The sequence below is a fragment of the Psammomys obesus genome, unplaced genomic scaffold (assembly GCF_907164565.1).
Source record: "Psammomys obesus unplaced genomic scaffold, mPsaObe1.curated_primary_1811, whole genome shotgun sequence".
In the NCBI taxonomy this organism is placed as follows: domain Eukaryota; kingdom Metazoa; phylum Chordata; class Mammalia; order Rodentia; family Muridae; genus Psammomys; species Psammomys obesus.
The window spans coordinates 13,291,222-13,314,591 of record NW_026586173.1 but is presented as its reverse complement, the minus strand read 5'-3'; the positions used below and the strand labels follow the sequence as shown (position 1 = coordinate 13,314,591).

Sequence of the window (23,370 nt, the reverse complement as noted above, 5' to 3'; positions counted from 1 at the left end):
GTAGCTGAGTAGACAGAATGCCTCCCTAACATGTAAAAAGTTTACTGCCCAGTACCTGATAAGCTGGGTGTGGTAGAGCGTGCCTGAAGTCCCAGCCCTTGGGAGGTAGAGGCAGGAGCATCAGGAGGTCAAGGTTACCTTTGGCTATCTGTCTCAAACAACTAGTATATGTGCTAGCCAGAGACCTGTGAGGGAGAAAGCATTTCCCATGCAAACCTAAGGACATGGTTACTCATGAAAAAAAAAAAAAAAAAAAAAGCAAACGAAAAAACTGGTTTTGGTATAGTCTGCAGCCTTTGCAGCAGGCCGAAGGCAAGAAGAGAGGCAGACAGGAAAGACAAGCAGAAGCACACAGACAGCTAGCCCGGAACAGGAAGTATGGCAGGAACGGGGCACTCTGCTTGGAGGTGAGGGGAGAGAATCAACTTCCGTACATGAATCGAGGTGTACACGCACCCACATTCACACCATACACACGCACACAAAGAAAACAAAGTCACAGTAGAAAAATCGATACATATATTTCTATATACAGTCGTTGCAAGTCTTGTCGCTCCCTGGGCAAAGGGCCGAGGTCAGCAGTGACTTTAAGTATGGCCTCACCAATCCTGTTCAAGAAGTTGTGGGCTTAGAGTCCTAGGAGCAGGCCACGTAACTGCAGCGCAGAGGCTCTGGGTCTGAGACAAGGCTGTTCTCATAGGGGTGGGAGTAGGGGCCACCAGATGAGTCCCCATGGACTCCCTGGGAACCCCCGGAACTGTAATCTGTCGAGATACCCGAATCAGACACGAGGTACAGGTACTTCAGGTGAGGTGGAGTGGGAGGTGGCTCAGGAGGCAGTGCCCGTGGGCACAGGAGCTGAGAGCTGGGGTCTAGGATGGTATACTCGAAGCTGGAAGGCGAGGTGCCCTCTGGCCTGGGCTTTGAGGCCAAGTCGGAGGGGCAGGAGGACGTTTCTGAGCCTTCATCCAGAGTCGCTGGGTCCACACTGTCCCCAGACCCTGAGAGGTTCTCACCGCCTGGGCTCCGAGGCAGCAACCACTCATCCAGAACCAGGTAGGTGTCCTGGGCGTGCTCAGTGCCCACCGGCTCCAGGAAGGGTCCTTCGTCACCTGGCCCAGAGTCCCCAGCCTGTGTTGCTCCCCATGGGCGCTCTGAGAGGACTTCCAGGTGGGCAGGCGGGTCCTCGGGGAAGGCGCTGCTTGGGCTCCACCACAGACAGCCATCGTGCTGCAGCAGCCATAGCTAGAAGACAGGCCCGCCAGCTCAGAGGCCTGGCCTCTGCGGCAGCAGCACCCCCAGGAGCCGAGAGGACGAACAGGCCACCTACCTGGAAGTTACCCTTGTGGGTGGTGAAGAGACCCTCGAACTCGCTCTCTGGGCTTGGGATGCCAGGCCAGATCTTCTGCTGCAGAGTCCTGTTGACATGGGTAGAAACAAGTCCGTGGACGCATGATACCTACCCGTGTCCTCTCAGAGCCCCACCACAGTGATGCCGGCATTCCTGCGAGAATGGGAAACAGCCTGCGGGGAGGCATCAGCGAGGCCTAAGAGTAACTGGGATAGTTTTGAAGGGTGCACAGGGGTTCAGTGTGTGCTGCTTCACACCCCTTATCGGACTCCTTTTGAGTAGGGGCAGGGATCCCCAGAACCACCAAAACTGTGCGTGTGTGTGTTCCAACACAGTAAAGAAACAGGGCCATCGAAGGAAAATAGGTTGTGCACTTATGGAAAAGCAGGAAGGCCAAAACTTTGAGCCCACCGGGAATATAAGTATCTCAAGTGTGACTGGGCAGATCGTTAAAGCCAGTGGCTTAAATCTGTTCCATTAAACTTTCTGGTTGATTTGGCAAAGCTGACGGCATTGGGAAATGGAACCCACAAAGGAATGCAGGAAGAAGCCATCACCAAGGTCAAGGGAAGTCCAAGCAGGTGCCCAAGAGCCTGGCTGTGTGGTCCAACTTGCATTCTTAACAGTGACCGCAGGCTGCTCGCCTCTCTCTGAGCCTCGTCCCCCCCCACCCCCCGAGGCAAATCCCAGGGGACCACCTAAGTTAGAGCTCAGGTTGGGGGCTCACCGGCGGTGGGACAGCAGGGCCAGCACTGCCAGCAACAGCGAGATGAGGACGAGGATGAGAGACAGCGTCAGGATGAGAGGGTCCAGGTCTGGGAGGGCAGGAAGGAGGTCAGGGGGGGGTTGCCAGGTCTTCGCCCGGCTCCTCCTTCACCCCAGGAACTGGGGCCTCACCGCTCGCGGTCAGCAGCGACGCGGGCTCAGACCAGGCGCTCCAGAATCCGCTAAAGCTGGGCTCGGCCATGCGCGCTCGAACAGCGAAGGTGTAGCGCGTCCCGCCCCGCAGGTTGCTCAGGACACACTCGGTGCGTCCTTCCAGAACCTCCACCTGGGGGCCGGTGGAGCCAGGAAACAGCTAACCAGCTAGCACCGACTGAGAAGGGGGTCTGGGAGCTTGCAGGGAGGTATCTAGTCAGCACCGTCCTCGCAGGAAGGGTGTCTGGGGGCGCTCGGTAGCAAAGCCAACCAGAGCGAGGACGCCCAGAGTCAGGAGCTGGGCCTGGGCCATATAAAAGGCAGAGGCAGACACCACACAGAGACCATGGACCGGGCTGTGAAAGGGGCCCAGGCTCTGATGGGTTGCCCAGAGGCATGAGCAAGGCGGGGTTTGGGGGGACAGTGCGCTATCGTGAGCCCCAAAGATATGGGCCACGAAAGTCGTCCTTTAACCTCTACTGTAAGTGCACAGTGGCAAGCATGCCACACACAAATAAATAAATAAATTTTAATGTCTACGCGTCAGGAAAGAGAGCTATTAAAAATAGCGATGGAGGAGATGGCTCAGAGGTTAAGAGCACTGTTTGCTCTTCCAGAGGTCCTGAGTTCGAGTCCAATAGCGATGGGGGAGGGGCTGGAGAGGTGGCTCAGAGGTTAAGAGCACCCTCTGCTCTTCCAGAGGTCCTGAGTTCAATTCCCAGCAACAACATGGTGGCTCACAACCATCTATAGTGAGATCTGGTGCCCTCTGCTGGCCTTCAGGTGTACATGGAGGCAGAACATTGTACACATAATAAATAAATAAATCTAAAATAATAATAATAATAATAATAATAATAATAATAATAATAGAGGGTCCTGAAGGAGCGGGACTTTGGGTCAGGACGCAGGGAGGTTGGGCGGGGCTGTCCTCCCAGGCTCTCACCCTTTGCGTGCCCCCTGCCCGGTTGCCTGCCGACACGTCCACCTCGTAGCGGATGTGGGTGGTCATGGGTGCCCCGGGGGGTGGCAGCCAGCGCAGCACCACGTGGCTGCCCTCCTCCGCCCGGCGCGCCAGCAGCCCGGCGGGGGCGTCCAGGAGCACTGCAGAAGGAAATGGGTCCGGTAGGCGGGGACCCCATCCCGCCCCCGCCCGGACCGAGGGCGCTCCCCTGCCCTCTCACCTACCTACTTCATTGATATGGATGGTGCGATGGTAGCGAGGCGACCCCGAGGCCGCCGTCACGCGCAGCTCCAGCGGCACGAAGCTCGACGTGTCTGCGGTGGGCAGCGAGCACCAGAAGCGCACGGAGCCGCGGACGGTGGGCGCCTGGTGCAGGCGACATGACTTTCGTGACTCACCCCTGCGCAGCCGGGGCAACCGGGGAGGAAAGGTTGAACAAGTAGGGAGGGCAGGAGGTGACTGGAGAGTTCCCGACTCCCTTTACCCAGATGCCCACGACCAGCGCGTCCTAACTCCAACCTGACCCGAGTCTACTGATGGAGAGACATTATCCCAGCCCCGACCCCTAGAGGGCGCCCTCCACACCGCTTCTTTCCCTCCCCCTCCCTCTCACCCCAAGCTGTCCGACCTTAACCTTGACTGCAGGCCCGGGGAGACATTCCAGGCAATGACATCCAGGAAACTCTGCTGCACCCACCCCTGCCTAAGGCCGCCTCGTCCTGGGGGGACTCACTCAAGCTGGTAAGAGAACGTGTAGTTGAAGCCCATCCCGGAGCTCGCCGCTTCCTCCCAGAAACACACCAAGTCTTCCAAGCGCTGGGTGAAGCACAGCAGTTCTTCGGAGCCCCGGGATGCCAGCAGGGCCGCTGCGGAAAGGGGTGGCCGCGGCGGGGGAAGGGGAGGGTCAGGAGAGTCGAGGCCTGTCTTCCACAGTCCCCTCGCCCTCCCTCCGGTCGCCTGTGCAGACCCGATAATTTCGGTGCCCCGCCCTCTCCTCCCAGAGGGCCCTGGAGGGGTCTTGCAGAATCCCAAGAGTAGCGACCCCGCCCGCCTCGTTCCACCCCCAAGCGCACACCCACCCCCCCCTGCGAGTTGAGCGGTGCCGGCCCCGCCCTAGCGGGTGTGTGTGCAGGGGAATCGACTATCGGTCCCCGCAGGCACCCGGCTGCCCCTCGATAGCGCCAACCGTGTCCCCCGCCCCCTTCCTCCTCCTAGCAAGCCCCGGGCACCATCGGCGCGCCAAACTGTTTACAGCCGCGCGTTCTCCCGCAACCGGATCCACTTCACAGGGTCACTGAGCTTGATCGCCTCCCCCAGGAGCTCCGACCTAGAACTACCTAGCCGCTGCGATTTTTGCCGCGTCCCAGACTCCCTCAGAACACAAAACAGAGCTCATGTGCTGGCTCATGCCTGTCATCCCAGCAGCTGGGAGGTGGGGAGGCAGGAGATCGGGAGTTCAAGCCCAACTTCAGCTACATAGTGAGTTTGAGGGCAGCCTTGGCTACATGGATCCTGCCTCAGAAACAAAAACAGCACAGGCATAGTGACACATGCCTTTAATCCTAGCAGTTCAAGGCCAGCCTGGTAAGCCTAGTGAGATCCTGTTTCAAACAAACAATCTTCTAAGCCTTCTGCTTTGGGCGTCACTCCAGAGCCTAGACACTGACAGTCCTCATCAAGTTCAGACACCCCGTTTGGCCCCTAGGATCCCATCTGGAGGTTCCTCTGGGACCCAGGCTGGGGATTCAGGCCCTCGCACTCCCCTCCCCTTCTGAGACTTAATGAGGAAGTGCCAATGCACAGCTCTTACCTTTGCTCTCAAACTTGGAGTCCGGGAGGCTGGGTGAGGGCGCCCAGGCTGCCCCAGCGAGGAGGAGACAGAGGGGGCCAACTCGAGGCCAGAGGGGCACCCTGAGATGGTCCATGCTGTAGCCCCAGCTTCAGGAAGCCCGGAGCCCCAGCCCCTCCGTGCCCCCCACCCCACCTCCCCTTCCCTTTCCCCTTTCCCCCAGTCCACAGCTGGGTCAGCAGCAGCTGCCGGACACAGCTGACCAGGAGCTTCCAAGTAGCGGCTCCCTCCAGGGGGCGGGGCTGGCAAGCAGTCTGGGGACAGATAAGCTATAGGCCTCCAAGGGAACGGGGCCCTTTTGGGGCACAACCGGTGCCTAAACCAGTGTAGGGGGTGGGGCAGAAAGCAGGGTATGGTTTTGGGTGGGTTTGCTAACGTGACCATGGACAGGTGACTGTACCACCTGTGCATATATACATGTATGTATGTATGTATGTACCTACGTCTGTCTACCTGTCTGCCCATGTGTATACCAATAATTCATGTATGAACATATCCACACATGTACCTTTGTGTATATGTATCCAGATATTTATTTATCCATGTACGTGTGTGTCCATGCATGTATCTACCCATGTACATATGTATGTGTGTGTGTATACCTCCACCTATCTATTTTGGTAGAGCTGGGGATAAACTCAGGGCTTTCCACCTGCTAGGCAAGTGCTGCACCGAATTCAACTTTTTTTTTTTTTTTTTTAATACAGGAAGCTGGGGGCTGGAGAGATGGCTCAGAAGTTAAGCACATTCAATGCTCTTGCAGAGGTCCCGAGTTCAATTCCCAGCAATGGCATGGTGGCTCGTGACCATCCACAGTGAGATCTGGTGCCCTCTTCTGGCCTGCAGGCACGCGTGCAGGCAGAACACTTGTGCATATAATAAAAAAAAAAAAGAGTACAGGAAGCACAGGTCTGCAGTCCCAGCACTCAGGAGCCTGAGACAGGAGGATTGCCACAGTTCCAAGAGAGTCTGGGCTATCTGAGGTCAGGGCAGTTGAGATGGCTCAGCAGCCGAAGAACTTTTCTGCCAACCCAGAAGACCTAGGCTCAAATACTGGGAGAGTACGGTGAGAGAGCTGACTCCCAAAGTTGTCCTCTGACCTCCACACGTGCTCGAGACGTATGTACCTGAGCATGCTTTACAAATAGGCAATTCACATGCACAATTTTTATTTTAAAAGGCAATACATACATTCTTACACACACACACACACACACACACACACATACATGTAAGAATGTGCACGTGCCGGCATATACCTGTAATCCCAGTGCTTCAAGAGCTGAGGCCGAAGGGTTGCCACGAACTCAGTGACAGCCTGGGCCACACCTCAGGACCCTGTTGCAAAGTCAGTCAAATTAAAAGGCAGATGTCTGAGGCTGGGGAGATGGCTCCATGGTTAAGAACACTGGCTGCTCTGGCAGAGGACCCAGGCTGGATTCCCAGCACACACATGATGCCTCACAACTGTCTGTAACTCCAGATCTGGGGAGAAACAACACTCTCTTCCAGCCCCTGTGGGCACCGAACACATATGGACATACAGGCAAAAAACGTGCAAGCACATAAAACAAGAACATCAAAAGACAGTTATCAGTGTAACTCTCTTCCTCAGAAAAAGGGCTTTTGGGGTGTTCGTATAGACCCTAAACATTCTTTTTGGAGACGTTATGGTTAAGTATCAAAGGCTCAAGCTCACAGGGATCTCCCTACTTCTGTTCCTCTTCCCCTGCCCACAAGCTGTGACGACAGGCACGTGCCACCATGGAAATGGGTGCTGGGGAGCGCTCTCAGGAGCTAGCACAAATGAGGTGATGCCACACATCCAAAAGGTGTTAAGGAGCCAGTGTTCATGAAAGAAAGAAGCCTGGGCTGGAGGGATGGCTCAGCATAAGAGCACCCACTGCTCTGGGGAGGACCGTGGTTTGATGGCCAGCACCCGTTTGGTGGCTCACAACTTGTCTGTAGCCCCAGTTCCGCCCTCACATATAAAATAGATACAAATAAATAATTTAAAACACGGCTGGGCGTGGTGGCTTACAACTTTCATCCCAGCACTCGGGAGGCAGAGGCAGGTGGATCTCTGTGAGTTCCAGGCCAGCCTGGTCTACAGAGTCCAGGACAGCCAAAGCTACACAGGGAAGGAGGAGCAAGTGAACTCTTGAGCAACTTCACTCTTCCTGACTTCCATATGTGGCCTATGTGGCACATCCCCCCCCCCAATAAAATATAAAATTTTAAATGTTCAAAAGCATTGCACTACTATAACTCGTCTATCAGACCTTCTATGATGCTTCTCTTTCCCTCTGCGTGGCCTGCCATACATGCCACTGAGACAATGTTCAGAACAGTAGAAATGGCTTTCATCCTCCCTCACCAGAATTCTCTGTCTTCCTCCTAACAGCCCTCAAATTTACCTGGAATCCACATCCCCTCCCAAACTCTGCCCTAGGATCTGAAGTTCCTACGCCAGTTCCAGAGTTGGGTGTAGAATCTGGCCCTGGCCAGTCAGCAGGGACTGACTGGTCCAGGCATGATCCAAGTTCGGCCAGTGGAGCCCATTCTGGGACTTCAGCTGGGGCAAACCGGAGAGAGCCCGGGATGTGAGATGGAAGGGGCCGTTGCTGCCTGTGAGGCATGAAACTTTGCAGCCTGGGGAAGTGGCACATGCTTGTGACCCCAGCACTTGAGAGGTAGATCAGGAGGGCGCACTTGGCTACATAGCAAGCTTGGGGCCACTGTGCCCTAAGTAAGATTTTTGACTGAAAACAACAAAACCAAACTAAAAGGAAACAGTGGCCGAGGAGAAGGGTCAGTGGGTGAAGTATTTGCTGTGCAAGCCTGGGGAGCCCAGTTCAGATCCCCAGCGCCCACGTGAAAGGCAGGATGAGGGGTTCCTGCATGTGATCCCACTGCCAGACAGTCTAGCTGAGTGGGTGAATACCAAGTTCAGGGAAGGGCCCTGTCTCAAAAAATAAGGTGGAGAGGAATTAATGAAGTCATGAAGACTCCTCTGCATATACATGTACGTAACACACACACACACACCACACACAATCATAATAATGTTCTTTTTGTTGTTGTTTGCTTTTGTTTGTTTTTTCAAGACAGGGTTTCTCTGTGTAGCCCTGGCACTCCTTGAACTCACTCTGTAGAGCAGTCTGGCCTCAGACTCAGAGATCTGTCTGCCTCTGCCTCCCGAGTGCTAGGATTAAAGGCACATGCCACCACTTACAGAAATAAGAATGTCCCTTTGGTTACTATAAAAACAACAACAACGGAAGGAAGAGATAGCAATTTATTTCTGACATAACTCTCCAGGTCTCAGCAGTCTCCATAGCAGCTATTTGTCTCCAGGGGCCCAGGCGCCTTCCCACTTGTTGCTCAGCTATTTAGAGTATGTGACCACCCAACCGTACTGGTTAGCTCATGCCTTCATTCTAACCAGCAGAAACCAGGAAAAGTGGAAAGGGAGGACTCACCCCTTCCCTTTAAGAGTAGTCCTAGAGTCTTAGGTGGTGATACATGCTTTCATCCCAGCACTTGGGAGGCAGAGGCAGATGGATCACTGTTCAAGGCCAGCCTGGTCTACAGAGTGAATTCCAAAGACAACCAGGGCTACACAGAGAAACTGTTTAAAAAAAAAAAAAAAAAAGTAGCCAACTTGGAACCGGCCAGCTTGACCAAGAATTAATCATGTGGCCATACTCGCTACAGGAGAGTTACACTTATGCAAAGCAGCTTTTATCTTTTCATTGTAGCTCAGTGGTAGAGCACTTGCCTATCATGCACGAGGCCCTGGGTTTGACCCCTAACACAGGACGAGTGTTCATGGTTTGATGCAGGGTCTCTTATGTCACTCAGGTCAGCCTTAAACCACCTCAGCTTGAGCCTCCTGAGCGCTGGCATGACAAGCTCACTTGTGGCTTTTCCTTTGAGTGGCTCCATTCGAAGAGGAGGTGAGTGAATCTGAGCGAAAACAGTCTTGTTATCAAAGCAATAAAACCCTGAAGCCTCTGTTGGCGCTCCGGATCCAGCTGCACCTCAGGCCAGACCTGCTGATCTTTTCAGGTGAGATCAAGCATACGGCTGTAGACCTTATTGGACTTTTCTCTTTTTTTAAAAAAATAATTAAAAAATATTTATTTTTGTTCTTTTGTGTGTGTGTGTGTGTGTATCTATGCACCACACGTGTGCCTAGTGGTGAGCCTCTGTGTGGGAGTAGAAAAAACAGGCGCTGTTGACCAAGAGCCAACTCTCCAGCCCCTCACTGGATGGCTTGGTACAGGAGACGGCATCTCTTTTTGGCATGGGCCTACTTCTACAGGATGTGTGTTCGTACTTTATGTGCACGAGGAGGCCAGAGGTTGACAGCAGGTGTCCCTCACTCTCACTTATTACTATTCTGTGTGCCTATGAGCATGTCTGGATTACATGTCTTGGTGCACATATGTAGGTCAAAACTGGGAAGTCAGTTTTCTCCTTCTGCCTTTCCACGGAACCTGGGGAGTTGAACTCCGCTAGCCAGGCTTGTCCGGCACGCACTGAGCTCCTCAGGATTGTTATTTGAGATGGAGTCTTATGCTGAACTGACTTGATGGTGGACCCTGGGACCTGTCTCCAACCCCCGGAGCTGGGATTTTAGATGTACTCCCATCACGCCTGGCTTTTTATGTGGGTGCTGAGGGACGGGAGTTGAGGTCCTCATGCTTGCTGAGCAAACACTTTGCCCTCAGAGCCACAGTGCAGGCCCCTGGAAACAGAACTCTGTGAGCTGCAGAGGCCCCATGAAGGGCCAGTTCAAAACGGAGGCTCAGAAGCCAGCTGCCTCCGCACTCGCTCAGTCTATGCTGTCTCTCTTTGCTTTTCGTCCCTCCCACCACACACACACCACAGGGAATGATGTACCCCTGGCCTGGAACTCACTACAGCTGAAATGACCATGAACTCAAGATCCCTCAGCCTCCACCTCCCCAGGGCTGAGGTGACAGGCACACTCCCACTGCCTGTATTCTCAGGAGAGAGCCAGCTCCTCCTTCTTCCCATTTCCTCACTCCTGACAGAAAAGCAGGGCAGCACCTCCTAAACGGAGGCGGCGAACAACCTGAGCCTGGTTATGACCTTTCCAACCTTTCCTTGGGTTCTGTCTGATTGTTTTTGAATGGAATCTCATGACGTAGCCCAGGTTTGCCTTGAACTCACTATGTAGCCAAGGATGAGGAAGTCCTGATCCTTCTGATTCCTTGGGATTATGGGTACTGAAGCCTTGCCTGCCATGGGTTAGGATCTGAACTGCACCTTCTAGTCCAAAACCCCTTAGGAGCTTTATTCTGGGGAGTGCAGAGAAGCCATCCAGGGTCCAGGGCATGCTGGGAAAGAGCTTCTAGCAAAGCTCCCAGCTCTTAGGGCTCTTGGGTTTTCCTAGTTTTATACTCTTCTCATACACTCATGTTTTTGAAACAATGGTCAAGTGCCCAGGGAATCAGAGAGGTGGGTCCAATGGCTTCATGTTGGGGGGTTCCCGGGATAGAGAGCAAAATGTCTTCATTGGGAGATGGAGGCTCTCCAGGAAATAGGCCCCTACTTTGATGGTGGTAGCAGCCAGGTTCCAATCTGTGTGCTGCATCTGTGCCCCAGAATGAGGAGGGCAGTGCTTCAGGTTGGGGGGGCAGAGGGTGTGTGCCGTGTCCCCTCTTTCCGACCTTTCCGACGCAGCAAGAAGTCACCAGGGGCAGCTGGGCTCATCGCATAGAAGACATTGGCACTGTCCGGAATTAGGAGCTCTGCACGGAAATAGGGACAAGGGGTGACCTGCAAATTCTGGGGGCTTCTCTGGCCACCTTCTATCATTTGGATGGCTTCTCCCACACCCCAGCCTCTCCCACACCACTTTCCAGGCAAGCTCAGAGTGCTGTGACAATAATTGAGATGACCTCCGCCGGCCTTCCACTTCCAGCCTGATAAGCTACAGGCTTTCACAGCCAACATGTGGGGAGGGGAGGGGGTTGAGTGGGGACGTCTCCACAGCTTTGGGCATTTGAATGCTTGGTCCCCCATTGGTGGCATGTCTGGGGAGGCTTAGGGGATATGGCTCTGTTGGAAAAACTGCATCCCTGGGGTGGGCTTTGAAAGCTTAGAGACATGCGCCATCTTCAAGTTCAGACTCTCTGCTCTGGGCTTGGCATTCACGATGAGAGATGTCAGTATCAGCGTTCAACATCAGTCATGGGTTCTTACCCGCTGGAAACACGAGCCCAGATAAACTTCCTTCTATAGGATGCCTTGGTCATGGTGTTTATCAGAGCAACAGAAAAGTAACTAACATATGTGTGTATGTATATACAAATGGATATTTACATGCATAACACACACACACACACACACGCATGTGTGTGGACATCCAACCTAACTTACACATTGTGAGTACCCTACCACTGAGCTACAGCCCCAGCCCCTTCTCTGAGGTGCTGACCTTTAATGTGTAAGGTAAAGCCTATCACAGAGCTACATGCCCAGGCCTCTTCTTTTGCTTTGTTTTGTTGTTTTTGTTTTTTGAGACAGGGTCTCTCTGTACAGCCTTGGCTATCCTGGAACTCACTCTGTAGACCAGGCTGGCCTTGAACTGAGATCTGCCTGCCTCTGCCTCTCTAGCTCTTCACTCAAAGGCGTGCACCACCGCCATCTGGCTTCTTTTTTTTCTTGTGAGTTTTGTTGTTATCGCTTTTTGTGATGGAGTCTTCCATAGCATAGGCTGGCTTCCTACTCTCTGTGGAGGTGAGGATGACCTTGAACTCCCGTTTCTAGCTCCTGAGTGCTGGGGTTGTAGGTGTCACCAGCAGACCTGGCTTGTGTGCTGGGAGGAAGTCAGGATTCCCGGATGTCAGCAGAGCTCTCCAGCAGCCGCATCACTCCCAACCTCCTTGTCGTCTTTTGAAACAGGGTCTTACTGAGTTGACCTAGAACTCTCTCTGAAGCGCAGGATGGCCTGTGGCTCATGGCACCCCTTTGGCCTCACTCTCCCAAAGGCTGGGGTTACATGTGTGAGTCACCCCAGCTGCTCTAGGTGGGCTTTGAACTGAGCTCCTCCTGCCCAGCCTCTTGAGTGGTTAGGATCACAGTCCGTGTCACCGTTCCCAACTGCCCACAGCTGGTTTTTTTTCTCTCTCTCTCTTTGAGACTAGGTCTCACTAAACTGTTCAGACTAGCCTCCTAGATGGTGGGATTACAGACCCTGCCCCTCCGAGCTCAACCTCTCATCCACTCTTTTGTATGTGGCTGTGCCTGTCAGTGTTCAGGCAGCTTTGAGGTTGTAATGCTTCCGAGAAAAACCTTCAGCGCTGCTCCTCAGGACCCCACGACTGTTTCCAGTTGCTTTTTTTTTTTTGAGACATGGCCCCTTAATGGCCTGGAACCTGTCGGGTAGATTGGCTAGCCAGTGAGCAACGATCCTCCCATCTGCACACCCAGCTGCATTCCACAGGTTCCTGGAAATCCAACCCAGGTCCTGCTGAATCCAAGAGCTTTTGGCCCTGTCCCAACGCAAGCTCAGGTAACTCCAGGGCCTTCACGATGAGCCAAACACACGCCTTCCCTCTTGCAGGCCCTTCAGTCTCCTGCTCTGTCAGGCTGAGCCTGAACAAACACAAACACTACAAGCTCTCTGCATCTCCGTTTCCCATCTGAGCCTAGACAGTGTCCCTGCCTGACTCCCGTGAAGACCTTCTGACCTCATACGGTGAGGAGACAGACCTTGTATGCACTTTATGGTACCTCAGCACTCTGCCTGAATTGACTTGTGGCCCTGCTGGTCCAGGTCAAGCTGGGCTCAGTGATGGGGGCTGTTGGTTGGAACGTGATAAGCACTGGAAGGACCCCAGAGACAAGCTCGGGCCAATTACCTGGACTAGGATACCGGAGGCATAGGACCCGCCCGAAATATGTTGGCATTACCCACTGGGCTGAGGTCCCGCACGGTTTGCTGAAGAACACAGGGAGGACCTGTGAGACGGCTCAGTTCGTAAAAGAGCTTGCTGCCGTGCCTGATGACCTGAATTTGATGTCTGGAGCCCACGGGGCAGAAGGAGAGAATAAGCCCCCTCAAGCTGTTGTCTGAGCCTGGCTGTCCTGGAACTCTCTCTGTGGATCAGGTGGCCTCAAATTCAGAGATGGCATGCCCCTGCCTCTCCAGTGCTGGGATTAAAGGCCTGCACTATTACCACCTGCCCCACTCAGGGTGTTAAAAAAAGTTTTTAAGAGCTAGAGCACTGTGCAGCATCAGCAGCCCTCTCCCTCTGCCTCTGTGCTCTCCCTGCCATAATGGACGGACGGCAGCCCTGGGACCACGAGCTAAGATAAACCCTTCTTCTCGTCAGCTGCTTTTTGTCACAGCCCCACTGGCCCCAAGCCCAGCTCAGGCTGCAAGCTGTCCCTGCTTACCTCTGTCCCCAGGTAGGACCTGGAAGAGCTGGTAGTCACGGGCCCAGGGCTGGGGCACATTGTGCTTCTCCAGGGCTCTCTGCACCACGCTGGGGGCTTTGTCCTGGCAAGTGAGCTGGAAAAGGACAGGAAATGACCCGTGGGATGGCTCAGCAGGTAAAGGTTGCTCTAAGCCTGAAAACCTGAGTTCAATCCCTAGCACGGGCCTGGAGAGAGGAAAGAACCAGCTCCTGCAGGCTGCCATTTGACCTACACTTTACACACTACATAAATGTAATTAGAAAAAAAAGTTAAGGGCTGGAGAGATGGCTTAGAGCTTAAGAGCACTGTCTGCTCTTCCAGAGGTCCTGAGTTCAGTTCCTAGAAACCACATGGTGGCTCACAATAATCTACAATGGGATCTGGTGCCCTCTTCTGGTGTGAAGGTGTACACACAGGCATTGTATACATAATAAATAAATAAATTAAAAGAAAAAGAAAAAGTTAAAGAGGGACAGGTGTTAAAGGGACAGGGTCCGGTGTTGGAGGAACCCTGGTGGAGGTTGTGGTTCTCCTAGTCTGGATAGCCACTCTGAGCTCAGTGTTAAAGTGGAGGCCTCCCTCTTTCCAGCTCTCTGCCTGACTTCATCTGGAGAGTGTCTTTAGACACAGACGCCCCTAGCCACATTTGATATATGGCTCCTCTTTTGCTTTGTTTTTCAGACAGGGTTTCTCTATGTATCCCTGGTTATCCTGTAACTCACTCTGTAGACCAGGCTGGCCTGGAACTCAGAGATCCACCTGCCTCTGCCTCCCACGTGCGCCGCCACCGCCCAATTTACATTGCTGGTTCTAAGAGCATAATGGGATTGCTCTGGCTCCCACTGCCCAGTTCTGGGGGAGCCAGCTCCCTGCTAGCTCTCCCCTCACTGCGCCTATAGGATAATTAGGGACTGTGTTCCTGTTCATGTGATAGGAGCATGCTGTTTAATGCAAATCAAGCACCCTTGAAGTGCCTAGTTTCAACCAATCAGGTACACCTATTCTTGGAGCCCCCACCCACCCACTCCTCAAAGGTATATAGCTTTTATTCTCTGGAATTAGAGTTGGACCAGCTCCCGGAAGTGGTTCCCGGGGCTGTGCGATCCCTGCACAGTTCTCGCCGGCAATTCAGGCACACTTCCCGTCTCTTGCCCCTCCTGACTTGGTGGGCTGCAGGGAGACAGCCCCCAGACAGGAGGAGGCCCAACGGTCCCAGATCTAAGGACAAGGCTGTCTCCTCCCAGCCCCTCACCAAGATGCTCCGATACAGGTTGCCATGGTTATTGTCGATGCTGACTCGGATGACGCGGGCCTCTGAGGTCTGCTGCCCGAGGAGGGGAATTCGAGAGCTGCTCAGGGTCAAGGCCCCTGGTGGGTCCGCGTTCAGAGGCAGCTGGAAGGCAGTACGGGGTGGTGGAGGCCACAGCCTTGCTCACCTGTGTGAGGAGGGCCACAAGGCCCCTCCCCCACCGTCCTCAGTCAGTGCTCACCCGGAGTGCTCACACCCCTTTCCTCTCACATGAGAGGCTGGGGAACCACACACTTAGGGTACACAGGCAAGGCTGTGTGACATCCCACCACACGCAGACTACAGTCCTCTGTTACAGACACGAAGGGACACGTGACCCACACACACAACGCCGAGTTCACAGCAGGATCCTGAGTGGACGGCACATAGAGCACACAGAGGCGTGCTCGCTCACACAGGTGTGCTCTCTCACACACAGGCGTGCTCTCTCACACACAGGCGTGCTCTCTCACACACACAGGCGTGCTCACAGTCAAAAGCCACAGCGCCCCATTAGGGAGCGATCTCGCACAGTCCTGTGGATGCGCGGACCGGCTCCCCTCACAGATGCAGGCAGACAAGTCTGTGGACAAGCATGTTTTTCAAGAAGTGACTGTTGGGGTTGGTGGCCCAGAACTGTCCTCCCACTGGAGAGGCTGAGGTTGGAGGACTGCAAAGTCAAAGCTAGCCGGGGCAAACTTAGTGACACCCTGTCTCCAGACGGTATGGGCCTGGGGCACGGCTCAGTGGTAACGCCCTTGTTAGACCCTAGGTTCAATCCAGCACTTTTATTTCTTTCTTTATTTTTGGTTGGCTTTTGTCATTGTTGTTGGGCATGATGTCAACATCATGTTGGGCATGAGCTCATTATATAGTTAAGGATGGCTTTGAACCTCTGATCCTCTTGCCTCCATCTCCAAGTCGTGGGAGCCAACCACACTTGGCTGGAGTATTGATTATTGGGGGGGGGAGAAAAGGAGTGGGGATCACACCCGGTGTGCCCTACAGATAGATGGAAATCATGGAGACAGATGGTCTCCCAGATAAAGCGGCAGAGAGCACCTACCGGCAGTGCTGTACACACACACACACACACACACACAACCCTGGGTGCCCGTCCTCAGCACAATCACAGATTATCTTGGTACCTTGGTGCTGGGGCCGTGCGGCCCTGGGGAGGCTGGAGGACTGCCAGGAGGAGGATCTCGGTCTCTGGGACTGGATGGTGGGGACCCCGGGGACACACTGGCGAAAACACAGCAGTCAGGTGGGGCGGCGGGCCTGACTTTTGTCCCCTCGGCCCTGGCCACTCACCTGGAGGTGGGTGAGGACGGGTCCCCGGGACTCCCACCGGGGGATGAGCTCTTCTCCCGGGACAGCTTCCTAGGGTGAGGACAAGGGACGGCTGAACTGAGAAGGGGAGCCGCCCAGCCTCCACCCACGCGGCCCTCTGCACACACCCCCACACTCACGCACTAAGGCGCTTCGTGAGGCTGATCCGCCGCCGGATGCGCGGGGAGCTGGGGCAGGAGGCCGCTGGTGGCTCGATGACACGGGAGACCCGGTAGCTGGAGGGGTTCAGCGTGTGAGGGGTGTGAGGGGCAGCAAGCGGAGGGACGAAGACGGAAGAGTTAGAATGAGTTTGAGTCGAGTCTGGGGTGGGGAGGGAAGGACTAGAGCCCTGAGTGGAGGTCGGGATAGAAAGGGGAGTCAGTGGGGTCTCAGGGTGCATTACAGACGCGGACTGTTACCCACAGGGAGACTACTGACGGGTATGGTCACACACAGCGCTTGCTAGAACCCCCCAGTCAGCGGCTGGCTCAGTGGCTCTCAGCCCCTGACCGGCTGAGGCGCTAGCACTGCAAACGATAAACAAAACAGAAGCTGCAGGCGGAGGCCGGAGAGCCGAACCGGCCACCTTTAAGGTCCAGGGCCAGGTAATTCAGGGCCTCAACAGTTAAGGCCGCGCACTGGATGGAGTGGGAGGAAACAACAGGGCCGATTGGCCGAACGGACGTGAAAGCTAGCGCCAATTTTTCAGACCAGTAGTTAGTGGCCAGGGCCACAGATTTGGATGACGGGCTCAGGGCGGGCAGGGCCTTCAAGTCGAATGGCTGACTGGACAGGAAGGGTTGAAATCAGAGTGTAGGGTGCGTTCAGGTTTTGGGTGGGAGCTGGGTGGTGGCCTTCAGGCGGGAGGAAATAAAGGATGGGGAGGGCTGTCCTCAGGATGGGGTCTGGGAAGCTTCTGGGGGAAGGTGGGGGAGGGGGTCGAAGGCGTGGCCGGCATCTGGTGGAGCGGTCACCTCTGCTCCTCGCTGAGCTGGCGCTGGGCTCGAAGGGCAGCCAGGATGGCAGGGCGGGGGCTCAGGCTGTAGTGCCGGCAGCGTTGCTGTAGCTGCTGGATTCGGGCCAGGATCTCCCACTCCTGAGGGGGCAGCTACTACTGAGACCCCGCCCCGCCCCGCCTCCACCCTCGGGCCGCCCACTCTCAAGCCCCAAACCCGCCCGCTTACCTTCCTTCTCTTTTCAAAGTTGATGAGATTTCCCTGAGGGGGCAAAGCTGGCCTGAGCCGAGTTCAAAAGCTGGGATGGCAAGAGCCGCCGTGGCGTGTTGGGGGTGGCGGTGGGGGAGGGGGAGGTATGAGTGCGAGGCAAGATCAGAGATGGATATCTGGAGGACTGCCGTGTTAGGGGTAATAGAGCAGGCGTCGGAAGCCAAGGGTAAGAAGCCAAACCTTCAACGTATCCGGTAAGGCTGTATCCAGCATAACCAAGTCCGTGAGAAAGGTGCCAAGGTAGGGGACAGGACCCGGGGGCAGTTTCTGAAACCCCCAAAGTTCAGTCACTCATGGGCCCCACTGACCCCCTTGCCGTTCCCCAAGAGTCCCCCTGGCCACCCCGTCCCCATCCTGAACCCTATCACTTACTGCTGGCAGGCTCCCTGCTGGGCGGTCATCATCTTGTGGTCCCTCAGCGGCCTCCTCCTGAAAGGAGGGGAAAGGCCCACTTTGACATTTCTCACGGAGGCTTTGACACCCGCAACCCTGGTTGCCTTCAACAATCACAAGCCCGGGGCTCAGTGGGTGACAGGGCTGACAGCCTGAGTGTCACCTCTGAGACCCACCCTGAGAGAGCCAGTCGGAGCACACTGTGGTGAGCGCCCTCCCACGCGCACACACACAAAGAAGTGTAATTTAGTGCTTGTTTTTTAAAATCACAAGCCAGGCCTTGTTACCCCAGCACGACAGATAGAGGCAGGAAGAGCAGGCGCTCAAGGTCATCCTTATCTACAGGAGACCCAGCCTTAAAACAAAAGAACAGAGTTGAGTTGTTAACGCCAAACAGGTTGTGGAGTCACCCTGGGGTCAGTGAAACCCGGAAGTCAGGGAATGACCTTGAGTAGGAGGCTGCCGCTAGAGTGGATGGGAAGAAAATGTTTGTCCCAGCCTTCTTAGAACTGGCTGCCTGGGACTCTCTGCAAGGACCCTGAGCTCATTTCTGAGCACTGTTCAGACAGCAAAACAGTCTGTTCTGTCCCCATCTGGGCTGTCCCAATGGGGTCAGAGATGTGTTTGGTTCTCGGTGGGTCAGAAACAACGCTAGGCACACAGTAGGTTTGCTTTTAGTCCCTCAAAGCCTCCTTATTTGAGATACACTTTCACTAGGACGGTTTTCTTGTTTTTGTTTTGGGTGGTGGTGGTATGCAGTACCTCAGAAGGCCAGAGGAGGGACATCAGATCTCCAAGTGCTTAGACACAGATGGTTCTGGGCCGTGGAGCCCAGGTACCAAACTGGGGTCTTCCCAAAGACTGCAAGTGCTCTTGACCTCTGACCACCTCTCTGGTCCCCTTGGTTTTTGTTTTGGGACAAGGTCCCACTGTAGCCCAGGCTGGTTGGACACTTGTGACCCTCCTCTTTCTGTCCCTGAGTGCCATGCTGACAGATGAGAGCACCTACCTTGCCTAGCCATTAACAAGACAGGCTTTTCCCTTTTTCTCTTCTCTTTCTTTCATCAGTTTGTTTTGTTTTGGTTTTGAGTCAGGGTCTCATGTAGGCCAGGCTGACCTTAAAGTCTCTTTGTAGCATAGAATGACTTTGAACTCTTTATCTAACTGCCTTTACCTCCTAAGTGCTAGGATGACAGGTACAGGCGACCTCACCCATTTTATTGTTTTTTCCAAAAAAGGGTTTCTCTGTGTAGCCCTGGCTGTCCTGGAACTCACTTGTAGACCAGGCTGGCCTCAGACTTAGAGCTCCACCTGCCTCTGCCTCCAGAGTGCTGGGATTAAAGGTGTGTGCCACCACTGCTCAGTCCAACCCCAACCATTGAATACAGTGCTGGAGATGGAACTCAGGGCTTCATCTTGTTATGCAAGTGTCTGCCAACTGAACCCCAGCCCCAGCTCCACGGGGTGTTTATTGAATACCTACTGTGCTGTCATGCGCTGTTTTGGGTGCTAACTAGCCAGGGGTGACCACACGAGACAAGATGTCTGACCATTAGTGAAGGAAAGATGAGATAGCCAAGATAACTCCTAGCAAGGAAAGGCAGAGACAAGGGCCATCGGGTAGGCAACGGGACTGTGGAGACGCTGCTGGCTGCTGCTGAGGGCCTCTCGAAGGTGAAGACATTTGGAAGAGATCTGCAGGTGGTGACTGGCACAGCTCATGCCTATCTTGAGGGGTATAGAATGCTCCGAGCCCAGAAATCAGGCTCCATGGGTGTCTACACAGAATTCACTCGGAGGACGAGCACCTGATTCTAACCAGCTCCTGACTCCTACGACGGTAAGTCAGATATGTGTGGCCCACATTGGAAAATCCTGCCTCTCAAGGCAACTCCCGGGACATGGTTTCTTCCCCCCTCCCCCCGCTTGGCTAAGACTGTAACCCTTTCCTCTGAGCTTCCTGCATTTCACTGAATGAATAAGTAAGGCCGATGGTGAGTAAGAGAGAGAACAAGCCGGAAAAAGAAGCACGGAGCCGGCTGTGAACGAGATCACCAAGATGCTTCCCCAACATTGCTTCCAAGTCCCCCTAGCCCTAGCTGGCCAGGAACCTGCAATGTGGACCAGGTTGGGTTTGAACTTACAGAGACTCACCTGCCTCAGCCTCCCAAGTGCTGAGATTAAACTGTGTAACCTTGCCCTGGTTTTGTTTGTCTGACTGCTTTGAGACAAAGTCTCTCGTAGTTCAGGATAGACTTGAGCTCACTATCCTCTACCTCCCAAGAGCAGGGATTAGGGGCTACACCACCACGCCTGATTCATGTGTGCTTCGTGCATGTGACTAAGCTGCGTTCCCAGCCCCTGTGTGTGCGTGCGTGCGTGTGCATGTGTGTGTGTGTGTGTGTGTGTGTTAGGACCAAGGTCAACATTGAGCACCCTGAGGCTGGAGAGATGGCGCAGTGGCTAAGAGCCCTTGCTCTTGGAGGCGATCTGGGTTTGGTTCCCAGCATCCACCTTCATGACCATTTATAACTCCAGGTCTAGGGCATCTGATGCTCTCTTTTGATCTCATGCCTGCACATGGTGCACACATACATGGAGGCAAAGTCATACACATTCAACAAATAACAAATATCAAGCATCTCCTACATTGATCTCTTGTGTATGCTTTGAGCTAGGATCCCTTGCTTAACCTGAAGCTTGATGCTTTTGGCTAGGTTGCCTGCCTATCAGCCCCGGCCCGCCTCTCTGCCTCCCTCAGCGCTGGGGTCACAGGGGGTTCCCATCCAGCTTTTACAGGGGTACTGGCTTCTGAGCACACTCTGCAGACGGAGCCACCTCCCTAGCTCCATACTTTTTGGCTATTTCTGAGACAGGGTATCATACAGTTCAGGCTGGTCTTGTGTAGCCCTAGCTAGCCTGCAACTTGCTGTGTGGGCCAGGCTGACCTCTAACTCATAGTGATCCTCCTGCCTCAGCCTTCCAAGTGTTGGGGTTTACAAGCCTGAGCCACCGCCCCTGACTCTCTTGAATTTGGGGTACCCAATACCTGGGAAAGAATCACCCGGCTGCTGAGATGGTTGCTCTCATCAGAAAAAATCTGCGACAGTTTCCTGAAAGTAGACAGTGGCTCCCTGCGGGGGCGAGAGGGGCAGGATCAGGGTCAGAAGAGGAGACCGCCAGAGCCAGGACAGGGCATACTACGGAGGCCACCGACTCACCGGCTCACCGCTCCCCAGCTGCGCTTCAGCCTGTAGATGGGGTTAGACTGCAGGGCGGACAGGATGGCTCGCAAGGAGGAGAAATTGCGGAGTTCCCTGCAGCGCTGGGGGTGAGGGGTGAGGCTCTGTCAGCCGCCACACTCTGCGGCTGTCTCCCAGGCACAGCTCCTTTGATACTGTGACTTTGTATCTTGTTTGGTTTTTAACAGAATGAGGTCTGGTTACAGAGACAGCCAAGGCTGCTCTCAAACTCTCCGGCCTCCACCTCCCCCCGGGATTACAGGCATGTGCCACTAAACCGGGCCTGCGGTTGGACTCCAGGTCTCACCAGTCAAGTAACTAAGCGTGTAAACTGAGACGCCCCGGTTTTTGTTTGTTTGTTTCCAGGAGCCTCCTCTTCCCCCCCCCCCCGCCCCTCTTTTCCCCTCTCCAGGCTGAACCTGGCTTCCGCCATCCATCCCTACTCTCTACTTGTCCTTAGTGCCTCACTTCCTACACACCTACAGGGCCCCTCAGCTTCTCACCTGGACCCAGGATCTCTTCCGGAGTTCTCCAGGGCCACGGCCTTCCCTACCCTACACACACCTGACACTCTCGATCTGTTTCTCTTTCCTTTCTCCCCACTGCATTCCTAGTCACACACCCACTTCTGTTCTCCGGTCCTCATCCTCTCCCAGTCTCACCCGGGCCCCATCCCCGACGCACACCTGGGCGATGCGGATCCACTTTTCGATGCGCTGTGCCCTCTGCGAGGCCGCCAGGCCGGGTGCCGCGAGCACGGAGCCCAGCACGCAGCCGGTCACCGCGTTGAACTGGGCCACGGTGGCGCGCACTGTCGGAGAGATGCCTGCAGCTCCTGGCCGGTCGCGCTGGGACCACAGGGAACCCAGGCATTCGCAGGACCGCACGCGCAAGAAGAGCTCCTGGGTAGGAGCAGAGGAGGCTCGGATGGGTGCTCATCATGCAGGCCTCCCCCCTCCCTTCCCACCCTGCCGGCGGCTGGGGTTCCCACCACGTCCATAAGGGTCAGCTGCTCCGCCACCTCATCCACACTGAAGTCCAGGAGCTCTGGGCCTTCTGAACAGGGGCCTTCCTCTTCCGAGCAGTCCTCCGAGAGCTCTGCTCTGGGGGACTGGGCAGCCCTAGGAGGGCCTGAGGAATAGATAAAAGTTTTTAAAACTCACATTTGAGCGGAAAGGATGGCTCAGCACTTAGTTACCAGCATTTGCTGCTCTTCCAAAGGTCCAGCACCCTCCTGGCAGCTAAGGACTCTCTGTACCTCCGTTCTCAGGAGATACAGTGCCCTCTTCTGGCCTCCGTGGGTATCGTGCACACATGTGATGCACTGACCTAGATGCCGGTAAAACACCCAAACACATACACACATAAAATAAAAGCAAATGAAGACAGAGCGAGGAAGGAAGGAAGGGAGGAAGGAGGAAGGAGGAAGGGAGGGAGGGAGGGAGGGAGACAGACAGGGAGGGAGGGAAAGGAGGGAGGGAGGAAGGGAGGAAGGAAGGCAGAAAAAGAAAAAAAACCCTCAAATTTGACCAGGCATGCTGAGGCCAGCCTTCGATCCCAGCACTTGGGAGGCTGGCAAGTGGTGTTCTTGTGAATTCTAGGCCAGCTAGGGCTACAGAGTGAGACATTGTTTCAAAAAAAACCCAATGAGCCCACCCCCATACATACACAAGAAACAAGTCTTAAATTTCTCCAGGGGCAAGTGGCTATGTAGCGAGTGCTTCCCCTACCTGCCCCACCCCTTCAGTCCCAAGGGAGTCTAGGTCAGCCTGTGTGACCCTAGGCAAGTGCCTCTGTGTCTCTGGGCCTCACTTCCTTATCTGGGAACACACTAGGTGGTTGTTGTTTTCTTTTGTCTTACATTTATTTATTAATTTTATTTATTATTTATTAACTTATTTATTTATTAATTATTTTATAATTTTTAATTATGGGTCTGCAAGCACCACGGTTTGTGTATGGTGGCCAGAGGGCAGTGGGAGTTGGTTCTCTCCTTCCTTCCTGTGAGTTCTAAGAATCTAACTCAAGTTTGACAGCAGGTGCTTTTACCTGACAAAGCCATCTCAGCATCCCACTCTGTGTAGATTTTGTTGTTAGTTTTGTTTTGCTTTGAAAAGGGCTTTGGGGGCTAGAGAGATGGTTCAGCAATGAAGAGCAGTGGCGGCTCTTCTGAAAGTCCTCAGTTCAATTCCCAGCAACCACATGGTGGCTCACAACCATCTATAATGAGATCTGGCGCCCTCTTCTGGCATGCAGGGGTAGATGCAGACAGAACGCTATGATAGATAGATAGATAGATAGATAGATAGATAGATAGATAGATAGATAGATAGATAGATAGATAGATAGA

At 54.3% G+C, this 23,370-nt stretch overlaps 2 protein-coding genes across 3 annotated transcripts in view; both read right to left on the bottom strand.

Moving 5' to 3' along the window:
* Positions 1 to 496: 496 nt before the first annotated feature.
* On the bottom strand, positions 497 to 4,273 carry Epor (erythropoietin receptor). The gene is made up of 7 exons (XM_055601402.1): positions 3,967 to 4,273; positions 3,458 to 3,633; positions 3,216 to 3,373; positions 2,249 to 2,402; positions 2,079 to 2,166; positions 1,331 to 1,418; positions 497 to 1,245 (listed from the first exon to the last, which is right to left on the bottom strand). The coding sequence occupies exons 1-7, from the start codon at positions 3,999 to 4,001 to the stop codon at positions 637 to 639; spliced, it is 1,308 nt and encodes a 435-aa protein (XP_055457377.1). The 5' UTR covers positions 4,002 to 4,273; the 3' UTR covers positions 497 to 636.
* Positions 4,274 to 8,392: 4,119 nt separating this feature from the next.
* Rgl3 (ral guanine nucleotide dissociation stimulator like 3) overlaps positions 8,393 to 23,370 on the bottom strand; it is a 21,681-nt gene continuing 6,703 nt past the window's right edge. Inside the window, exons 6-19 of one of the 2 annotated variants that reach the window (XM_055601448.1) lie at positions 22,012 to 22,151; positions 21,707 to 21,922; positions 21,000 to 21,103; positions 20,828 to 20,912; positions 17,758 to 17,814; positions 17,566 to 17,652; positions 17,344 to 17,376; positions 17,134 to 17,255; positions 16,300 to 16,395; positions 16,142 to 16,210; positions 15,976 to 16,072; positions 14,792 to 14,932; positions 13,519 to 13,633; positions 8,393 to 10,865 (exon numbers count right to left, since the gene is read on the bottom strand). In XM_055601448.1, coding sequence (XP_055457423.1) covers positions 10,738 to 10,865; positions 13,519 to 13,633; positions 14,792 to 14,932; positions 15,976 to 16,072; positions 16,142 to 16,210; positions 16,300 to 16,395; positions 17,134 to 17,255; positions 17,344 to 17,376; positions 17,566 to 17,652; positions 17,758 to 17,814; positions 20,828 to 20,912; positions 21,000 to 21,103; positions 21,707 to 21,922; positions 22,012 to 22,151 — 1,490 coding nt within the window. In that variant the 3' untranslated portion in view covers positions 8,393 to 10,737. Of the gene's footprint in view, positions 10,866 to 13,518; positions 13,634 to 14,791; positions 14,933 to 15,975; positions 16,073 to 16,141; positions 16,211 to 16,299; positions 16,396 to 17,133; positions 17,256 to 17,343; positions 17,377 to 17,565; positions 17,653 to 17,757; positions 17,815 to 20,827; positions 20,913 to 20,999; positions 21,104 to 21,706; positions 21,923 to 22,011; positions 22,152 to 23,370 lie in introns of those variants that run through there. The other variant, XM_055601449.1, reaches the window with a different exon arrangement.

Bases quoted from the DNA above. Each gene is read 5' to 3' on its own strand.
- Epor (XM_055601402.1), bottom strand. From the start codon at position 4,001: ATGGGCTTCAACTACACGTTCTCTTACCAGCTTGA. The intron at 1,419-2,078 runs GTGAGCCCCCAA...CCATGTCAACAG, and splicing joins GCCCTGCTGTCCCACCGCCG to GACTCTGCAGCAGAAGATCT. The intron at 1,246-1,330 runs GTAGGTGGCCTG...CCTGTCTTCTAG, and splicing joins CCCACAAGGGTAACTTCCAG to CTATGGCTGCTGCAGCACGA.